At 43.0% G+C, this 16,367-nt stretch overlaps 2 protein-coding genes across 2 annotated transcripts; both read right to left on the bottom strand.

Annotated features, from left to right (window-relative positions):
- Nucleotides 1-587: 587 nt before the first annotated feature.
- On the bottom strand, nt 588-8,313 carry dpysl2a (dihydropyrimidinase like 2a). Its single transcript, XM_061071577.1, has 14 exons — nt 8,235-8,313; nt 5,220-5,308; nt 4,623-4,807; nt 4,288-4,452; nt 3,948-4,009; nt 3,717-3,797; nt 3,557-3,625; nt 3,356-3,476; nt 3,119-3,275; nt 2,703-2,844; nt 2,411-2,581; nt 1,603-1,782; nt 1,329-1,515; nt 588-1,236 (listed from the first exon to the last, which is right to left on the bottom strand). The coding sequence occupies exons 1-14, from the start codon at nt 8,274-8,276 to the stop codon at nt 1,145-1,147; spliced, it is 1,743 nt and encodes a 580-aa protein (XP_060927560.1). The 5' UTR covers nt 8,277-8,313; the 3' UTR covers nt 588-1,144.
- Nucleotides 8,314-11,563: 3,250 nt separating this feature from the next.
- On the bottom strand, nt 11,564-15,990 carry bnip3la (BCL2 interacting protein 3 like a). The gene is made up of 6 exons (XM_061070879.1): nt 15,924-15,990; nt 14,564-14,834; nt 14,385-14,466; nt 14,185-14,291; nt 13,920-14,069; nt 11,564-13,205 (listed from the first exon to the last, which is right to left on the bottom strand). Exons 1-6 carry the CDS (start codon nt 15,973-15,975, stop codon nt 13,157-13,159), a joined length of 711 nt encoding a protein of 236 aa, XP_060926862.1. The 5' UTR covers nt 15,976-15,990; the 3' UTR covers nt 11,564-13,156.
- Between the last annotated feature and the right edge of the window lie 377 nt (nt 15,991-16,367).

The following is a 16,367-nucleotide window of genomic DNA, read 5'->3' on the forward strand; positions in this document are numbered from 1 at the left end:
AATACTAGTAAAGGGCGGCTCGTACCCTGGCTGCTGTTATTACAAAGCTTACACCACTGTTGTTTGTGTGTGTGTGCAAGTGTGTGTGCGTGTGTGGACATCATCTGCACGTATACAGCGATGGTCTAATAGCACCAGGTGCAGAGAGGTTGTCTGCAAATCCAGCTTCGTCTTAGTGCCCGTCTGCATTCTCAACAATATACGCCGCTCTGATTATTGGAAGCTTGCCCTGACAACCTTTTCACAAAAATGAGGAAAACAATAAAATGAGGTGAGGGTGGAGGGTTTTTGATTCTCAGACAAAATATAATGTGCAGCCATTTCTCCTCCCTATTCCCATATTCAGGCTGAAACTAAATGAGTGGTTTAACTCTAAAATACCCTTTTTTATCCTTTCAGTGCATTCAGCATATTCTAAAATTCATAAAAACATAAAACATCAATTTTAAACAAAATAAAGAAATGAAGAAAGTGCAACTATAACATCAAAAGGAAGACCAGAGTGAATTGTTCAGCTCATACTGCAAACGTCAGAGAAGAAAAAACAATATTCTAAGGTCTAATCCTTCATTAGTATTTTGGGGATTTTTGTATTAACAATGTCACATTTTACTACCTGAACAGCAGTGGAGCAACGTTACAACACGGAGAGTGGAGGTTTTACTTTCAAATACCATTCTTGTTCATAGCTTGGAAATAAGCAAGAAGAGAAACTGTAAACAACTGTTTCTAAGTTGCCTTATGGTGGAATCGAACGCCTTTTAGGTCAAATTTTTTGTCAACGTTCTGAGCCAAAGGAGCAACTCGACAGCTCAAACATGTACAGCAAGAAATTATACAACAAATGCAAACAAATGTAAACAAATTACCTCCATCAATAATCATGCTTTAAAAAAGCTGTTTCAATTCACTTGATCTTTCCTTGAAGACTGTGGAATATGGCAGGAAAGATAAAACAAAATGGAATAATGCTTTCTTTTCTTTTTTTTTTTTTTGAACGAGGTGAAGTGGTGGTAGTGTGTGAATAAGAATGGATGTAGTGATTATGGGTGGAGTGCAGAGTGGGAGGAGTCAGAGGTGACCAGGTGTCATGTGACAGCGGCCTCTTGTCCCGTGTGGCTCTGCACTCAGTCACGGGAGGACATTAGCCGAGGTTGGTGATGTTGGCTTTTCCACCAGGAGGAGCCACGATGCGCTGAGTGCTGCGACGAGGGATGTTGTCGTCACATTGGGCACCTAAAACAAAAACATTATGATAGAGTATGATATAATGTCAAACTTCGAGTTACGACAGAGGACAACGGAACCTGTGCTTTGACTCGACTCACCTGACAGGCTGAATCCAGACTGGTGAAGGTTGCGCATCGGCTGCTGAGTAGTCGGCTGCTGCGGCTGCTGCTGCTTGGCAGGGGAGGACTTCACCGAGGAGACAGTGGACAGGACCTTGGGAGACATGGTCACCTCGCACACCGGCCCGTCGTAATGGCCCCTGGGTACTCCTCGCAACTCGGTGAGCTACACATGCAGGAACATTCATCAGATATTCACCCCTATACTGTAAGAGTTGAGTTCCTCTGCATGATGGCGTCTGCTCGGACTCACCCTGCTGCGAGCCTTTATCCTCTTGTACACGTTGTCAGGGAAAGGTTTGCGGCTGATGTAGCGCCCGCAGCCTTCAGTGGTGTGAAGGTTGCCCTCCTCCAACACAACCTTGCCTTGGCTGATCACCACAGACGGACCTCCACGCAGCTCGGTGCCCTCGAAGATGTTGTACTCCACAGCCTGAGAGATGAACGCATAGTGTGTCTCATTACGTGTTTAACATAAATTATCGTTTGTCTGATGCATTGTGATATAAATATGTTCAATAAAACGGACGGCTGGTTGAAATTTAGTTTCATAAATATTTGACAAAGCTATAGCAACACGTCTGATAGCTCCTGTTTTACTTTTAAAAAATCTAGAACAAATTACATTATATAAGCTTATACTTGCAGTCCCTCAGAATAGGTTTACTTTTAAATGGTTAAAAAAAACACATCTCTTACTTCCTCTGATTAGCTGCTCCAGATATTTGGAACAGTTCACCATGTATAATTAAGTGTTCCCATTGTTGTAGACATATTTAAGGGTAAAGTGAAGGCCCACTTGTTTTCACAGACCTTACTTCTCTTCATGTTGTGTAATCATACAGCACTTTAATCAACTCTGGTTGCACTGTACAGTAAACTTTGAAGCTACATTTCACCTGCATACTGTATTATTATGTTATGTTACTAAACATTGTTGCTGTTGTAGTAAAGTGTTAAAACCTTAAACTGCTACCATGCCCCTCTTCTTCACAGAGCTGCAATAGAGATATAATATGCTACATATAGTTTCAAGAACTAAGTCCCAACATGTGACTGACCAGGTTATGAGTCTTGGCTGAGATGATCTTGGTGACCTCTGGGTCCCACAGCACGAGGTCAGCGTCAGACCCCACACCGATGTGCCCCTTGCGGGGGTACAGGTTGAAGATCTTGGCTGCGTTGGTGCTGGTCACTGCCACAAACTGATTCTCATCCATCTTGCCAGTCACCTTTTGGGGACAGGAGAAATGATCACATACAAGCATCTCAACAGAAACAAAAGGTGTACAGGGTCATTTGCTCTACAGTTCCTTGTGATAGAACTTTTTGGAATGTGAGAAATTAGCTCACCACACATTTGTCCCAGATTAGGGACATCCTCTCCTCGGTGCCGTTGGTGCCCTCGGGGATCAGGGTGAAGTCATCTTTTCCTACTGCACGCTGAGAAGTCTGGAAAGTGCAGTGAGCACTGCCAGTCACCTGCAAGTCCCCACTAGATAAGAGAGAAAGACAATTAAGGATAACCTTACTAAATTAGTGTCATCTTTGACCAATTAGACCAAGTACTCAAGACAGAAGTGTGGCATACAGTTTGTAAAAAGTGCGACTTTAAGTTCCACTTTAGCCTCCCTTCTCCACAAAGGACAACTCCTAATGAGATGTCACAAAAAGAGCTACAGCTGGGTAAAAATAAAATGCTTCCTAAAGCAGTCACACATGTCAAACTATGTTCCTGCCATTTTTAGGTCCTGTCACAGAGCACCTACCATGATAACAAGGAGTTGAGGTAGTCAGGGGTGGTGGGATCGGGGCTGAGTGGTGGGGAGGTGACATAGGTTGCTGCCTTGGCCCAGTTCTTGCTCCAGTAATGGGAACCATCTGTGCCCAAACTGGCAGATATGGGCTCTCCGTAAACCACGGCACCTATGGAGACGACAGGCTGATGTCAGTGTGAAGTCGAAGTGTGTCTGGACAGTGAGAAAGTCCAAAATATCTCTTCTTACCCTTTTTCCTGGCAAGAGCAATGACATCAGCGGCGCTCTTGCTCATCACCTTGGTGATGTAGAGGGGGCAGTTGGTCTGATTGGCTATGGTGACAGAGCGATTGACTGCCTCGGCCTCCACCTGCAGACACACACACAGTCAGATTCATCATCACCACTCCAGTATTCTCTTTCTTTTTTAGCTACAGTCCTCTGACTCACCTCCTCTGGGCGGCTGAGCACGTGACCTTCAGGGCCAGTGATCCCCAGCTCTAAAATACGTCGCTGCTCCTGAAACATCCCCACAGAAACAGTATGAGCTCAAATTCAAAATAAAATAATGAAAATAAAACTGAACCAACTTTGTCAGTAGTTCTGTTACCTCTGCAATGATGTCTCCGTTCTCAGCATGCACCTGTGCAATGGCTCCGAGATCCCTGATGACACTGAACACCTCGTAGATCTAAAGGAAACATAAGATAGGCTCATCAGCTCAGAGGTCAGGTATCCACACCAAAGACATTTAACAGCCTAGTCAACATATATGCTCCCATAGTCACTGACAGGTGACTGAGCAGAGATCCCACCAATATTGGCCCGAAGCAGAGCATACCTGAGTGTCAGAAAGTTGGAAAACATCCTTATAGGCCAAATAGACCAGGAAAGAGTTGACACCTGAAGACAGAAATGTTTGAGAGAGAGAACAGCCGGAGGTGGAATAAAGAGAGCAAAAGAGGGGAAAACCCAGAGGGAAAGAGAAAAGTTAAATCAAAGGGATAAAAAAATGACAGAGCCATAAAACAGAGTTACTGTTTAATGATTCACTCAGTGAGGATTTGAGGATGTTTCCCCCATGCGGTGCCTAACAAACCCTTTCTACTGAACCAGTACAAGCAGCAGGTTTGTCAGTGATTTTAAACTGCATGTGGAGAGGTAGGCCATTGACTGCATACCATGATCCTTCACCAGGGCCTCCATGTCCTCCTGAGTGCCCTTGTTCCAGTCAGTGATGTCCACATGCAGAGAGTAGTCACAGCAAGACTTGCTGTCAGCCCACTCCCTCCACTGCTTGAAGGCAGCAACCAGACTGACGCCAGGCTCCGGCAACACATGGTCGACTAGGCAACAAAAACAAACAAGTTAGATTAAATGTGCATAAACCGACCGCTTAATTAAATCATATGCTTGACGGCTGGTACATCTGCAGTGTTATAAACCCTGCAAGAGGGTTTAATGTGCTTCTAAACCGGTTGAAAACATGTGGAAATCTGTCTGATATGATACATACCGATCATGGTCGTTCCCCCAGCCAGGGCCGCCCGGGTGCCCTGGTAGAAGTCATCTGCCGCCACCATGCCTCGGTCGGGCATCTGGAACCGGGTGTGCACGTCAATACCCCCAGGAATCACCATTTTCCCATGAGCCTCTATGATCTTAACTCCCCCAGGAACAATGAGGTTGTCTCCGATTTGCCTGAAAAAGAAAAATGAGAAACACACAAGTTACTCAATAGAACCTGATCAACACTAAAGCGACTTTCAGACATGCGCTGAAGTCATGACATTTTCCTGACATTTTCCAGAAAGGCGATATGTAAAAAGGTAAAGTCTGAGTCAGTTGCTCCAGACATGTTCTGGAACTTTACCTGCCGGCCCCCTGATAAAATGCACATACAGTTTCTGAGTGAGCCTCTATGAGAATACAACAGGTAAGTATGGGCGAGTGGGTATTTGGACAACGTTTTTAAACCGTGGCCGACGCAAAACAGAAATAAAGGTGTCATAAAGATGTCAACCTGCAAAGACAGTGAGAGCCAGGAGCCAACTTGAGTTGCTAATATAAAAACTTAGTTAATCTTAACAATGACTCTTTAAATTGAACTTACTTGATGACTCCATCTTCCATGTAGATGTCAGCCAGGAAGGATTGGTCATCGTTCACGATCTTTGCTCCTTTGATGAGGAGACGATCGCTCTGAAACAACGAGACAACATTCACATTTAGCATAAAAAAATTTAAAAACATTTTTCAGTGATTAGTTATCCTATGTGATTGCTTCACATGTAATAGATATATCATTTTAAGAGAGGAAGCGATTCTTGATCAAAGCCTTCAAATAAAGTGGCGAGTGGCACATGAGCTCCACCTGTATGAGATGAAAGAAGAGTGTAGTGCGTTGGCCTACTTCTCCTTCAGGCTTCCTGAGGTCTCTGAGGACTCTACAGAGAGCTAACCAAGACACAAGTGTTTTACTGCAGCAGTCACTCTGTTTCTCATGTTCATGATGGGTGGACGCAGACTGAAGGACTGCATTATGTATACAAGTCATGGCTGACTGGCCTGATCTCTCAGGCCGTTACTCTCCTATAATGGGATCATATCACCTCGTGTCCTCTGTACCTGAGTGCTCTGCGATGAGTGCGCTGAGGTCGTCACATTCCCTAGATCGCACAGGCTTTCATTTTGCAAAAATAGCTGTAGTCGTAAACTCCCTAAGTGTATATAAGAGAACATAGAGGATATATAGACCTACACATCGTCTCTGCTGTAAAAATAGATCCTGTAAAGTCCAATTACTAAAACTGAAGTGATTGCAAAAAAAATTCAATGTACTGAGTAAAGGGCTAAGTGTCAAGCAGCGCAGGCTATTCTGTAAACGGAAGTTAGGATACTGAATGTGGTGGGTGCTATACAATTTAATAATTGGTTTATAAAATCAATGAAGTCTAATACACGGCTCCAAATAACAATTATTTTCATTATCGATTAATAATGATTAATTATGTTTTTCAATTAACTGATTTATCATTGAGTCTATTAAAAAAGCCACAACTTTAGCGACAACATAACTTCTTCAAAAAACATTCAACCAAAAGTCCAAATATCAAACATTTATAAATTGACCATGATGCTGGACAAAGAAAGGCACAAATCAGAGTGGATTAGATATCTATTCAAAATTTTTGGTTGAAAAATTACTCCATTAACAAAATAGTTAATTATTTTTCTGTTGATTAATCGACTAATCGTTTTGACTCTAATTGATTACAACTGTCCCGCAACAGATTTTACTTTCATGAAGGTTATTTTGTTCACTTTTGGTTAAAAGGGTTTCAGGGAAGTACGAATTCCTTCAACTTCCTATTGGAGGATGTAGTTAGTGGTGCTGTTTATACATCTTTGCATGTGCTCATTAATATAAACAGGATGGACAAATTCAAGAAAAGGTCAACAGGGACTTGTTGTAGATACTTGAAGATGTTCCACTTCTCATTCAGGAAGCCTCTTCTGAGATCTGAAGGAGCATGAAGGAGCCTCTGAGATGTGAGGTCAAACGTCTTCAGGTATCTACAACCAAGTCCTGTTGCCCTTGATTCTTCTAGTGGACAACCATGAGCTGGATGTCGGAGACATCTTTACAGACAGGATGAAAGAAATAACGGGGACACGTAATTGTCCGCTTGACTCACAGAATATAATACATTTCCAGAATTATCATCATTACATTGACGAACTGCTGCAACTGGGGATTTTTTTGCACACTCATTTAATGCATTCTTTACTATTTTGTTTAAATGGTCTATAAAACATTAAGTCAGCCCAACCAAACAATCTTCAACAATAAGACACACAAATAAGGGTGCTCATAAAGACTGTTGTTTAAACTGATCTAAACAATTAATAAATGTAATTATAATTTATATGTTTTTGCCATTATGCTTATTAATACATTGAACATGTCTACATGTGCAGACATGACAGTACAGTAAATTGAAATCGACAAGGAAAAAGAGGACATCCTTGATACAGATACAGAAACTATTATTCAGGGTCAGAGCCTTATCTTGGTGTTTTGTGAAGATGTCTGCAGTGATTGAAAAGATCTGCTTCATTCCTCCCTGGTTAGAGGTGTGTGACTGTGACTGTGTGTGTGTCTGGGGGCCGGAGGCTCCTGCTGTCTGCATGTTGTGTCTGTGATGCTGAATGTCAGGGCTGCATGTTTACAACCCGGCCTTGACCTGTGACATGTGACAACTACCCTCATCATGACTGTGTGAACAGAACCAGAAGACAGGACAGCTCTGTGCGGCTGCTGAGATGTGTCTGAACTATCTGGTTATAGCAGCTGCATGATGAAAGCTTAGAGGGGAAAAAACACGGTTTGGATGGGTGCTGTCCAATGACCTACTTTACCAAAGAGGGTTTACTTCTAATAACCATCACGGCATCTCTACTGCCGATGCTGTGCTTTCTGGTTTAAAGGCTGCAGCACACACGCACACACACACACACACACACACACACACACACACACACACACACACACACACACACACACACACACACACACACACACACACACACACACACACACACACACACACACACACACACACACACACACACACACACACACACACACACACTGGACAGATCCTCAAATCAACGTTTAAAAGAGTATTTCACACGATAGGGGTTAAATAATCCGAGCTGGTCCTGGCTGCAGGATGGGAATAGGATTGGGGGGGGGGAAAGGGCTGAAGGAGGCAGGAGAAACCGAGAGCATGGAGGATGAGGAGATGGCAGCAAGGTGCAGGAATACCAGGACTCCACCCTTGAAGATGGAGATGAGCAGAGCACCGATGTGAGAGCTTATTATAACGAAAACTAATATCTACACTTTAAACAGAAGGATGGTGTGTGTGTGTCTCATTGTTCGTGCCATGCTGTCAGTGTGGGGACCTGCTGGTGACAGGCTCGGTGCAGATGAATGGAAACGTCAGCTAATCACTGGCTAGCTGCTGCTGCTCTAATCTTGAGGCTCTGCACGTTCAATTCCCATCCACTGAATGATACATTTGATGATTGTTATCCCCCAAAGTGATCCAGCAACACTCACTGTGATCCTTGGGATGTTCTTCTTTCCTTGGTAGCCCGACATGTTAGCACCGCTGTCCCCGGCCGCTCGCTCGGCTAACGCTAGCTAGCTCGCCTGGAAAAGCTCAGCTGCCCCTGAAAGGATGAACGGATGCTGCTGCTGCTCGGTGGCCGGTCGACGCCCCGGGCGGCTGGTGACGACAGAGACCGAGGTCTACACAGATCAGGCCGACAGATGATCCTCGGTGAGCAGATGTGTGGTCGCCGGAGAGAGCTTTGTTTGAATGTGCAGCTGGAGAAGGTCCCTGAAGACAGGACAGCCACCGAGACGAGAAGGGCCACAAGAGGTACCGCGCATGCGCACTGCCCCGCCCTGCACAGCGCCTGTAGGCTCCTCTGGTGCGAGATGAACACAGGTTTAACACTTTATATAAAGTGTCTGGTTGAACATCATCTCTTCATCTTACTGACTGAGTCTGCAGGCTCTTGATCACTGCAATGATTACATCCTGACCACTGTAATAATTACATCCTGACCACTGCAACAATTACATCCTGATCACTGCAACAATTACATCCTGACCACTGTAATAATTACATCCTGATCACTGCAACAATTACATCATGACCACTGGAACAATAACATCCTGACCACTGCAACAATTACATCCTGACCACTGCAACAATTACATCCTGATCACTGCAGCAATTACATCCTGATCACTGCAACAATTACATCCTGACCACTGCAACAATTGCATCCTGACCACTGCAACAATTACATCCTGATCACTGCAACAATTACATCCTGACCACTGCAACAATTACATCCTGATCACTGCAACAATTACATCCTGACCACTGCAACAATTACATCCTGACCTGCAACAATAACATCCTGACCACTGCAACAATTACATCCTGACCTGCAACAATAACATCCTGATCACTGCAACAATTATATCCTGACCACTGCAACAATTACATCCTGACCACTGCAACAATTACATCCTGATCACTGCAACAATTACATCCTGACCACTGCAACAATTACATCCTGACCACTGTAATACTTATATCCTGATCACTGCAACAATTACATCCTGACCACTGCAACAATTACATCCTGACCACTGTAATAATTACATCCTGATCACTGCAACAATAACATCCTGACCTGCAACAATAACATCCTGACCACTGCAACAATAACATCCTGACCTGCAACAATTACATCCTGACCACTGCAACAATAACATCCTGATCACTGTAATAATTACATCCTGATCACTGCAACAATTACATCCTGACCACTGTAATAATTACATCCTGTCCACTGCAACAATTACATCCTGATCACTGCAACAATTACATCCTGTCCACTGCAACAATTACATCCTGATCACTGCAACAATTGCATCCTGTCCACTGCAACAATTGCATCCTAATCACTGCAACAATTACATCCTGTCCACTGCAACAATTGCATCCTGATCACTGCAACAATTACATCCTGTCCACTGCAACAATTACATCCTGATCACTGAAATAAAAAACAGTAGTTATTCATATCCAAAGACTTTCTGAAGGACGGAACGAGGAACAATATTCAAAATTATTCAAGGATGTGTGGTTTTACTTAAAGCTATAGAGCTAACAGTAAACAAGGAATTTCTTAAAGGCTGATTCATGTTTCGCAGTAGGTGCGCATGTAGCCTACGCACAGGGCCGAACATTCATAGTTGTGCTATAGTGTGCTGTGGGTGTCCAGTAAGTTTGCTAACTTTAGTTAGTTTGAAGGTAGAGTTTCTATGCTGATGTTGAGTGTCTTCCACTTTCTGGTTTGCTTATTTACAAAGTCTCTGGCGTCTGTTTACTTCAGAACAGGGGTGAGTGTTACTAAGCAGATCTTGTTGGAGTTGGAGCTGATAGATGTTGAGGATCAATAACTGAGTAAAGAAGAACTGCAATGAAGATAAGAAAGACGTTGTCTGTATTTGTTCCTCCAACTCAATTAAAAAATGGCAACCAAACTGGAGATGCGATGCTACCAGGCAGACCAATCACAGGTCTTTGCGGTCTAGTCGCCTTTACGCATATAGTTACATTTTGGGGAGGTGTCCGTCAGGGTACGGCATAGGGCTCCTCTGCGTAGGGTACACGTCTACGCATTGGCTACGTCGTAGCTTTGAAAAAGACGCATGAATTGGGCTTAGATCTGCACCTGTCTGAATCAAAAGAGGTGCATAGATGTTGGACATAAAATTGTCCCCTATGTGTACATTTCGGTCCCTTTATGGCCCCACTAAGTTGTTTGTTTTGCATCTCTTTGTGTCATTTTGCATCTCTAGGTGCCTCCTTTTTAAAATTGTGTTTTTTTTAAGTCATCCTTTATCTTTTTGCAGTTGACCCTCATTGTGGTTATTTGCTTGACTTACTATCAAGAGATATCAAAGTGATTTAAAACATATGTTCTGGCACAAGGGGCCACCAGATCCCTTTGGCCCCTGGACCTGTGCCCGTAATCTTTATGTCGGTAAGGCCTTTAATCCATCCACAGTGAGCGATGTTACACTTTGATGTCATGTTTCCAGAATAACAATCAGATGGGTGGAATCAAATTTGGCATCATTGTTTACAAAAGTCAAAATGTTCATGCAGTACAGCTGCTATTTAAGTAACAAGCTCACAGGTTGTTCCATCAAGGTAATTATCATGTTATTAATAAATAAAAGGAAAGGAAATAAATGCTTTGTAGAGGTATGACTTGGGGTATTTGTGGCTTTAAAACCGTTAAGACAACTGAACCTTTGTTGAAAGGGTCCATTCCTGAACAAGCAAAGAGGAGGAACAAATTACCACCACAGAGGAGTCCATGAGCAAAGACATGAACCCATTACAGTGTAGCAGCTCAGTCGCTTATACTGTGGATGTGGTCGGCAGCTTCCAGATGTTCATTTGCTACAGGACTATGTGTCTTGATGGAACTTGCCTGTATGCAAAAGGGGTCACAGAGTGCTAGTAGATATGTTGGCTACTAATTTAAGTAATTTAAGTTTTAGAAACTGATAACTAGTTGGAATGGGAGTAACAGAAGGTACAGGGGAAGTGACGCCTTTCTACAAACTGTCTGTGTATGATACCTGAAATAACCAGGGTGGAGAAAGTGCGAGCAGGGAACCTGTGAGATTTATCCTGAAAAAATCTGGACATGCTACAATCCAACACATTCTCCTTTAAACATATTATTCTAATCATGTTAATGAAATGTAATTTATTGAATGTCCCTGCCTCTGTGTTCAGTCAACAGTACCATATAAGGCCACTAATTAGATATAAGAAAAACCATAATAAGGATATGTGCATTTTATTAGTTATCATGGCTTCAGTAATGCATCAAGTTCTATTCACTTCCTTAGTATTCATATCTCAGCCACTGTATACAGTACAAACTTTATTCAACTTCAAAATGTATTGCACACTGATCACCTGTACATAAGCCTGATATGATGTCATGTACAGCTTATAAGTTAGTATGTCTTATGATGCATTAAAGCCTGAATGCCACTACAACTAGTGTACTGTACATTATCGTTGTACGGTTATAATGTCATCAATCCTCAAATAGTGACAGAAGAGTCATCCAGTCTTCCAACCAGCATCATTAAACAGCAATCACATGCATCTTCTTCAGGTAATGCTTCACATATCTGTTTCTGTCAACATTCTAAACACGCTATATGCTCTGTTCATTGATCATACTACGTGAAATGATTGCAAAGTGAAAACTAGATTAAAGTTGTATAACACTTGTACATGAGTCCCCTGCAAACACCTTCCTCTGCGGTGGTTTCTGCAACTGACACTTGAGCAATTAAATGACAGCAAGGACACGTTAATTACACTGCCGCTATGCATAAGCTATAATATGCATCATTATCAACGTAAGTAGAAATTAAACAATATCAAGAAGGCGTCTATTACATGGGGCAGATCACAGTTTTAATTATGTTTCACATCTACATCTTTAAATACTTAAACATATGAGAAACAGTCTTAAATCACCAATGTGCGGTGGTGAAAATTATTAATTTGGCACTTTGCCATTGCTGCTATATTATGTCTTAAAGAAGATATGTAGGCAAAAAAATAAAAATAATAATAATAACAAATGGCTTGGTAAACTGCCATCAATCATTGGTTCCAACATTATAATATACTCAAACAGCCACACTGTCTAGTTAGTTTCAGAGCCAGTGTTGAAGCTTTCCAACCTTAAAAACTTTAAAAAGAAACGCTCAGGAGTCAACGTGATTCAAATTCCATGCTCAAAAATCGGTGGAATTGAAAAAACGAATCCCACTTGTGTAGCACAATTTGTTGCCCACCCTCAGTTAACTGCACCGCGAATGTTAAGCTAAAAAAAATGAAAAAGTTAAGGCGACAATAAAAGACCCCTTCTGTTCCCAGAGCCAATTCAGTTGGTTTGTATTGGGATATGGCGCGTACACACTCTGCCTGCTGAGACCCCAGAGGAGACGTGCAGCCCAGGACGAGGCCAGATTACTTGTGACATCAAATCAAAAACAATTGGGAGAAATTTCAGAAATAAAAACACACCACCCCGAAGCCGTCCGACATCAAATCCTTGTCACGTACTCGTTTTGAGTTGAAAAAGATGACTAATGTATTCCAGCTCTAACAGCATCAGTTATCTAAGGGATTCAAGTTGGTGACGACTGCTAGGGTACAACGTTACTCTGTGTCAAAACATGTTGGAGTGCAACCACATAACGTCATGTGTTTACTTCTATAACGGCTACGATGGAACAGAATGCAGACAGGAGGAGGAAGTGTGGGTGTACAATAGGTGCAGGGAGACATCTTGACCACAGGGCGATGGTTGGAGACAGGAGAACCTACAGGCACTGCTTCCTCCTCTCATCAGTAGGAGCTGGTGGAGGCTGTGGCAATTCTCTTCCCGATGTACACCCTAGAACAGAAACACACACATCCATGAAACAGGGAAATAAAGCAGCTGAAAAAACAAGAGATGATTAAAAATAAATAAATAAATAAAATGCTTTGAACACAGTGATAAATAAATGATATGGTTCAGATTTTCAATAGCACGCAGGCCAACTCATTATTCTGTATCCAACACGTTCTTTCAGATAACAGTTCTAACTTGTTTGTGACAGTAGCTCCTCCCTCAATCGCTGCTTACTGTCTCTTGTCCGCACTGCACCGCACATTCCAATTGTTTTAGAATGTCTGCATCGGCCCTTATTGCCTAAAGCTCCTGAATCTCATCGTCTTTCCGAGTTGACATTTTCGTCAACATCTTCTTATCAATCATTTGAGATAATTTCCTGCTGTATTCTAACTCTGACATTTTCCGAGGAGACTAGCAGCAAAATATCCAGAAAAATGTCCACTGCAACTGACTCAGACATTTGAGTTCTCACATACAGCGTCTTTGAAAGATTTCAGGAAAATGTCCAGACTTCAGTGCATGAAAGCAGCTAAACTCTGCTCATAAACTTCAGTAAGTGGGTCAGAGGTGCATCATTAGGAGGATTGATTTGCTGGGGTCTGCTCTTCACCTATTTCCCTGTTGTATAAACAAAGGCCTGGGTCTAGGCAAACCACTGCAAAGCTGAGCCTTGGTTTCCGTAAAGACGGAGCTGCATGAATTTAGACTTACCCAATGCCGATAGCGAGGATGTGTGAGATGAGTAAGGAAGGGATGAAGATTTTGAGGATATCGGCTGAGAAGATGCCACCTTTCTTCATGGCGCCACTCTTTCTAATACTGAGTGATTCAGAACGTCTAGGATGTCTAAAGTGGAACTCCCTGTGAGGAGAAATCAATCAACCAATTAATGCTAATAATCAGGTCAGAACACAACTAAAGAGGATGGTCTGAATGACCATTAGCAGTATGATACTGGAAATGAGTGTATCCTTACTTTGGTGGAATGTTTTCTGGTCTGCTGGACCAATCAGCGACCCAGTCGACTTCGTTGTTCATCAGGATGTCGTCCTCTCTGTCCTTCTCTGATCCATCTTCCTCTGACTGCAATAAAGGGGGTAAAGCAATATGTTTTTTCACATGAAATGAAAACACATGACAAGGGTTTAAACTTCTGAGTTGATCATGGTGTTTTACCTGACTACTTCTTGAGCTGGACATCTCCACATCAAACATTATCTGACCCTCATCCTGATCTGGACTTTGAGGCCTGTGAGGACTGAATCAACACATCAGAGAAAAGTCAAAACCTTTTTTTTTTTTAACAGTACAATACAAGTGCACTTTATCTCCATGCATATTCCTTTTATTCCTACCTATCACAGGCAGAGTTGCTTGGGCTGGACTCATGCTGTGCATCCAAGAGGATCTTTTCCATGTCTCCATTGTGGATGGAGGAGGATGACGGCACATGCTCTAATCCTGCGATGAAGTTTTCATCATTCTCGGGCACCACTTCCAGGGTCTGCAGGGTTTGGCTCGCTTCTGCATTTGCGTTTATGTCGTCGGCAGAGGGTGTCATGTGCAGGTGGGCCTGCACGCCCTCGGCCCCTGTGTTCCCATTGAGCTCCAGATCCACCCAAGAGGCTGGGCAACACGAAGGTCAAGAGGAGGGAAGAAAGGAAGAAAGGGAGATTGGGTTGGTTGTGTTAAGCAGATTGTGCACCAAACAGAAGCATGCATCTGTCCTCTATCTATAAGGAAACTGCTGACCTCGGTTCCCTGAAACACTGGCGCTGTGCACTGCATCCATGAGCGGGTGCATTTCTTTGTGCCACTGCCCCACAAACAGCTTGCACATTTTTTACTAAATGAGTTATGTAATCTGAGCATGGGTGAAAACAAAACATCAACCTTGCAGCACAAATCTCCCCTTTCCCCGTCGAGCACTGAGTGAGTATGAATAAAAAACCCTGTAACTGGATCCTGTTGTCTGTTGTGTGATCGGCTGCACAGACACACACACAGTTTGCAGTCAGGGCTGCTCTCATGTGAGCTCTTGCATAACTGGGGCGAGCAGTGTGACACGATGTGCCCAGGCACGTAGCTGTTCTGCTCCAGCTCGGATGTGTTTGTCACATAAACAACACACATTTATCTGCGAGCCTTTGTTTCCCTGCGCAAAATGTAGATCGTCAAATCCCCTTTAATCAGTTCGGTGTTTTTTTTTAATGTTTTTTAGCTGCTATTTGTGCTCAGGCGTTTATGCTAACATGGTGCCGCTGTCTCCCTTTAAAACTAGCATCGAAATAAACAGACAGTCGAACGGCAGCTGAATAAAAAACAACTCTGCTAAAGAGGCGTCAGCATCATACGAGCCTCTACCGGAAATGATCAATAAAACAACAAATAAAAACAATATGTATTCGGTCTTTTGTCCCAAACAGACAAACTGTTTTCATTTGTCTAGAGCCCGCCCAACGGTCGTCTGGCGTACGTGATTGGCTGCCGAGCCGTCGATCAAACGTTTACCGCCACACGATTGGCCGACTCCCGCGGTGACGCTGAACAACACCATCCGCCCCTCCCGGGCGAAGAGGAAATTCCATTAGCGATGCAACTTTCACAATAAACTCGAAAATACGCGGATATGATCGAAAACAGACATTTTTTAATGTCGGCCACCGTGTCCAGTGTGACCCGGAGCCCGGAGGGACACAAGGAGCCGCTACGTACCGTGGAGCCCGGGCTCCTCGTTGCTGTTTCGCTGAGCAGCAGCGGTGGACATGTTGATTCCACCGGGCCGAGCGTTCATCTGCGGGACACAGCCAGTGCACAGTGCGCATGCGCCGAGTCAGTCCAGAGTCCACACCGTCCACAAAAAACAGATTCGGTAAACAAACATTAGTGCAGATGTTGTTTCTTCGCTCTTCTGTCAATTAGTATTGTTATTAGAGCAGTAATGCAATGAATCCACATATTTATATATTGGTATAATTACTATCATATATAAATATATATTATGTTATATTATATACTATATATACTGTACTATTTCTATATACTGTCTACAATAACATTACCATCATATCATCAGGACTATTACCATCATCTTGCCACTGCACCTTATCTACCTATTTATCTTGTGTTTCTGTTTTTTAACTCTTTCTACCTCAATAT

This window comes from Limanda limanda, chromosome 5, assembly GCF_963576545.1.
Source record: "Limanda limanda chromosome 5, fLimLim1.1, whole genome shotgun sequence".
NCBI lineage: Eukaryota > Metazoa > Chordata > Actinopteri > Pleuronectiformes > Pleuronectidae > Limanda > Limanda limanda.